Source organism: Chaetura pelagica, unplaced genomic scaffold, assembly GCF_000747805.2.
Source record: "Chaetura pelagica isolate M959 unplaced genomic scaffold, ChaPel_1.0 scaffold82, whole genome shotgun sequence".
In the NCBI taxonomy this organism is placed as follows: domain Eukaryota; kingdom Metazoa; phylum Chordata; class Aves; order Apodiformes; family Apodidae; genus Chaetura; species Chaetura pelagica.
This window is the reverse complement of record NW_009952990.1, coordinates 3352116-3358035: the sequence shown is the minus strand read 5'-3', so window position 1 is coordinate 3358035 and position 5920 is coordinate 3352116. Positions and strand designations below refer to the sequence as shown.

Genomic DNA, 5920 nt, shown 5'->3' with positions numbered 1-5920 from the left:
TCAGCAGGGAGCTGTGCAGGTGCTAGGTGGATGGGCTGCCTCAGTGTGTTTCCCAGCATTTTAATACACATCATACATACAAAGGGTATATAATCCATCTTGCATACAATGTAAGAAAATAGCAACATGCAGGCTGCTCCTGCCAAAGCCATTCCCAAAGATAATTTTTCCTTTCTTCCTTTCTTTTTAGTAAAGGTACCGATGCTACTGATTTGAAACTCAGAAATGTTCAGTAAATACAAAAGCATTATTATAGTTGTTGATCAAGTAAAACACACTCATGATGCTTATGAATTTAGTGGAGATGGTGATTGTTTTTCACCTCCTCTGAAAGATCTTCTTGAGGACTGTTCACCTTAAATTTTCCTTTGCTCAGTTTCATCCCACTGTGCCCAGTCATGCATTCTTGTATTATCTTGAAGAGGTTTTCTCCGTCCTCAGCGTGTTTATCCTTCAAATACTTCTAGATGCTTGTCATATTCCCTGTAGTCATTACTGAGTAATTTTGTTCTTTTAATCTGTTTTACTTAGTTCCTATGTTCAGCCCATTCAGAGTTGAACTATTATTTCTGTGATCTGAAGGGAATACATACAGTGATATTGAGAAACTAGTATATTTTAAATCCTCCTTTAGTGATCAGGGTTATAAGTTACTGCCAGTAATTAATATTTACACAACTCTCTTCCTGTATATTAATGTGCAGTTAAGATCAATCACATGATTTTGTATGACTCACTTTATACTTTTTTTATCAGTGTCACACAAACTATATTCCTGTTTGTGGATCAAATGGAGACACTTACCAAAATGAATGCTTCCTCAAGAGAGCTGCTTGCAAGCATCAGAAAGAGATAAAAGTGGTATCAAGAGGACCTTGCTATTCTGGTATGTAAAACATAACTTTGTATCACTAATGAATGATGTTACACAGTTAGCTCTGTAGTTTTGTCCTTAATTCCAGATATTGTAATTTTCATGCATTTCATAGAATGAAATAATGTTGAAACTCCAAGTCCACTTTAGCACTGGAATATTATAATAGAGAAGAAATCAGATATATCTTCTGATATGCTAGCAGGTAAATAAATAAACATTCCACGTAACAATACTTTATCTGAGAAACTTGTTTGTGAATGCTTCTGTTGTATGCATAGAGGAGCCTTGATATATTCATCAAAAGACTTACAATAAATTTGGAGCAGACTCCAAATTAGTCACTTTTTTAGGACTCATCTTTTGGATGTACTGACTTGCTGTGACATCCAGCAAGTGACACTGATTGTCCTGACTGTCACTCTGCCTGTATCCAAGGCATCATCTTTGACTACTTTCACCTGGGGTCATTACATTGAAGGTATGCACAACCCTTGTAAAATAATTGTGCCTCCCGTTTCTAATGGACTGGTCTTATCTGCCCTTTTCCACACACTTAAAACACGAATTTTCCCACACGCTTAAAATACATGGGACAGGTTTTCACTGTCTTGAATATTGCAACCTGCTCTTGGACACAGCAACTTCAGCCACCAGAGGTCTTCTGAACCTCTGGACAGATTCAAAGCCGGTGAGACCAAATGCATGGCTGGCTTTCTCAGAATTAAATTAAATGACTCAGTAGCACCAACAGCTGCATTCTTTGATACACAAACAATACACGCAAAAACTTTTTTGTAGGACCTCACTTGTCTTTTGATAAGCAATAGTTACTGGGTTTAGCCTAAGCAGAGTTACATCTGTATGGCAGCCAAAGCATGATTACAGATCAAGTGCACACTCCTGGCTAGCTTTTCATTGGTCAGCCTTGTTATCAATCACAATTGATTCCAAGGCAGCAGCCTGGAACTCACTGGTAGGTGCAACCTCCTACCTGGAAATTAGGGTAAATATTTGGGCAGCGTACCTAGCCTGTTCCTTGATGCTCTTGCCAGTGCCAGAGCTACCTCATTTAAATGTAGCATGGCTGTGTTTTTGAGACAAGCTGTTCTAATGCTGTTGAATGCAGCACAGAACTATAGAATCATAGAATGGTTAAGGTTGGAAAGGACCTTAAAGATCATCAGGTTCCAACCTCTCTGCTGTAAGCAGGGACACCTCCTACAAGACCAGGCTGCACAAGCCCCATCCAACCTGGCCTGGAACACCTCCAGGGAGGGGGCTTCCACAACCTCCCTGGGCAACCCATTCCAGTGCCTTACTACCCTCATGGTGAAGAATTTCTTCCTAAATTCCCCTTCTTCCAGTTTAAAACCATTATCCCTTGTCCTATCACTACCCTCTCTGGTGAAAAGCCCCTCCCCAGCTTTCCTGTAGCCCCTTCATATACTGGAAGGCTGCTAGAAGGTCTCCCTGGAGCCTTCTCTTCTCTAGGCTGAACAGCCCCAACTCCCTCAGCCTGTTTTCATGAGAGGTGCTCCAGCCTTCGGATCATATTTGTGGCTCTTCTCTGGACCCCCCTCTAACAGCTCCATGTCTATCCTGTAAAGAGGGCTCAAAAAGCTGTACACAATACTCCAACACTATACTGAGATCTGGAGTAGTTTATCAAGGTCTGAAACAATCCATGATGTTGGTCCTGGAACTCAAGAAAACCTGTGTTTTGTGCCTAGCTCAGCTGCATAATTCCAGCATACCTCAGGCAGATGCCTGAATCTACCTTCTTTCTCAATCTCCAACCTCTAAATTACCTCCAGACACTGCAGAAATCAGAAAAAACAAACAAACAAAAAAGGCATTTTGGTTTTGGAGCACTCTCATATTCCTGTAATGACGTGAGAAGTATGAAGGTTTGAACTGAGGATGTACAATTACTTTTTTTTTTTTATGCCCAAATTATTTTAGAAACAGACTCACAGCATGAAAATTTCTTTCCCTCACTACAACAAAATAATAGGGTAATGTTTTGAGAACAACAACAAAGTTATTATTCTTATATGCATTCTACACTACCAAGAAAAAAACATTTCCAAATGAGAAACTGATTCTTCTCAGCCTCAGGTTGCTGGTAGATAATTATCACGTTACTCAGCTAGTCTGTTGGTTTTTTAACCTCCCTCTCCTTTTCCCTTAAGTCCTACATAAACCCCAGGAAATGCAGCATAAGTTTGAGCACTTGGTGTAATAGATCAAGACTTGGGTTGAGACACAATTGACCAGAAAGTACTGAAAACACGTTTCTGAAACTGAGAATGTGATTCAGGCAGCATACTGCTTTTACACTGGTGCAATTGAAAGCTCTTCAGTGGGACTTTACCAGAATGGAACCTGTGACCCCAAGTGTCAGACATGCTCCTGCTCAGTGATGAAAATATTGGATGATAAAACCCATTCTCTGAAATCTGCCTGTGCCCTAATCTTTGAGAAGTCATATTTGTATTCTTGATCTGTTACACTTTGAGAGCCAAGTGCCCAAATTAAAAAATCCTTTACAGGCCCCCATTCTTTTTCACCAAGGGCTTCCAAATTTGCTATGAAAGTACTTTGTTCTGGGACATCACTGGAAGCTAAGTATAGATTCACTGATTTCCTATCAGAGTTTTGGTTTTCCAAAGTGAATCTTCATCCTGGTGGGATCATCTGAGACAATAGGGCAAAATTCCCCATGGTGTTGTAACAACTATATAAAATTAAAAGTATATCAGACTTCTTAGTCTCAAACAAGCACTGCATGCTTCCCATTTGCTAAGGATTAATACCTTCTGAAGCTATGGCACTGGAACAGACTATATCGAGTGATTTTGTCAGACCTATTTCTTGGCAGGTAAAATTTTGATTAAATTTTTACAGTCATGGGTGATTTACCAGCATAATTTCTTCTGTCCAACTGCTGTCACAATTGCAAGATCCTAAAATAAGCAACGGTAAAAAAAGTCAATCCTAGGTGCTTTAAGAATGACCAAAATGCAAGTTTTGACATTGCAAATGGAGTTTTAGAGAAAAGTGGCTGAAGTTTTCAGGACAGCACATACAGGTCTTAACATTACCAAAGCCCATTTTTCAATCAGGAGACTTCTTTTTTTAAAAATCAAAATACTAGGTTTACAGGGATATTTCTATGCCTAATTAGTCCTGGCTCAAGCTATGGGTGATTAGGGTGTGCTGATTTCAGCCCATGCATGTAGCCCCACACTGCAAAGTACAGAGAAACTAAGAAAATTAGTGAAATGCTACTTTAGCATTCTCTTTGCCTAACAGCTTAATATACCTTTGAGGGAGAAAGGGTTAAATCTATAAATCTATATCAACTATATACAATTTTTTGCCTACACCTAACCTGGCCTTTTGTATTCATAACAAAGCAATCACCTTGTCTGAGACTGGGTGGACACAAACAGGGCTCCAATGACAAGTCCTTGTTTGTAATTCCCATCTTCCACAGACTCTCCTCCATGTTCTGTGAGATTATGTTATGAACAACATCAGAACACTGTTCCAGCTTTTGTTTTTTTTTATTTGTCACCCATTTCAATTCTCAGTTTGCAGTTCAGCCCACAACCCAATGCAGAGATGGAACCATCATCAGGGCAGGGGGAGGTGGCAATAGGGCACCAGGGCTTCTGCCAAGCTCACAGCATCCGTGGTCTTGCTACTGACCTGAAACCTTGATTAGTTCATAAAGGATGACATTACATTGAAATCAATTCATGTTATGTCATCCTCAACCAGAGGTTATCCTGAGCTGGCTTGCTTAACAGATTTAAGAAACCAGGAAGGGTGCTCAGACCTTTGAGAGGGAGTGTCACTGAGTCTCTCAATTTCTTCTGTATCCTTTTGTTGGCAAATTACTTGTCTTTTATTAGGTTAAATAACATTAATTTAGTAAATAATAAATACCTTTATGATTAATTTATAAGAATGTGGGTTCCTGTGAGCCAGCACACAGAACCACAATGTTGACTGCTGTCAGATTTATATTATGTGCACATGAAAATGTAACCACACAATCATGCAGTACTCAATATATTTTACTTACATAATCTCAGTGGACTGTATATTTGTGGAATGCATAGTCCATTGTTTTTTCTATTGAAGTTTCTAAAGTTAAAAAACCAACAAAAGTTATTTGTAGAACTAGAAACAAACACTATACCTCAGATTTAAGGAATTGTTATCTGAAGAGTGACTTTAACTTGGTGTTCTTCAGTCTGAAACAAACGAACTCTGACCCTGAATTTGAATGCACAAGTTTTTACAGTAAATGTGGGGATTTTTTGGTGGAAGGCTTACACTGAAGCATAATTAGATGCACACATTGTCCCAAAAAGAAATAAGCTCAGTTAAATCCTTTTCAGGGAGTTAAGGAAGAAATTCTAGGCCACTCACTTCCAGATTAATAATGTGTGAAAATAACTCTTTATGTTCTTGCAAGAAAGCTGTAACAAGCCTGAAAACAGTATTGTAAAACACGCATTCATTCTGAGTGCTGAGCAAGACCCTGACTCAGATTCAGTGCAGTGCTGTGGGGAAGGGTTGGGACAGCACAGTGTCATCCTTCTGTCATTAGGAATTGTTTTAAAAGCAAAGAAATAGTCTTAACCAGATATATCTCATCAACATATGGCAGGTTTTAATACCCTGTATTCTTGCTTTTTTTTTTTGTATTTCCCCTAGCATAATTAAGCAGGAAAAGGCTACCAGGATGGTGTGATAGCAAATGCCTTTCCCCTAAAGATGTCAAAACAAATGGACATTCCCCACACACAGCCTGGCGAGGCGGAGGTTAAAAGCCTATCTCTGGCAGCCAGGGGCCTTGCAGCTGCCGGCAATTAGGCTTGTCAGCATTCCTCCCCAAAAGCTCCTGCTGGCATATCAAAATCAAGGGTAATTGCTAGCAGGCAGCTCTGCTCCTGGAAAGTGGGGATACAAACCCAGCAGGAGAAGGGCTGAGCTGCTGCTGCTGGGAACGTGGGGTGGTGGAGCTGG

The 5920-nt window shown here is 39.8% G+C and overlaps 1 protein-coding gene across 1 annotated transcript in view; it reads left to right on the top strand.

The window, feature by feature from the left end:
- Window positions 1-5920, top strand: part of TMEFF1 (transmembrane protein with EGF-like and two follistatin-like domains 1) — a 54108-nt gene that overhangs the window by 5552 nt on the left and 42636 nt on the right. The window contains exon 3 of the mRNA XM_009996515.1: window positions 757-886. Coding sequence (XP_009994817.1) covers window positions 757-886 — 130 coding nt within the window. The remainder of the gene's footprint in view (window positions 1-756; window positions 887-5920) is intronic.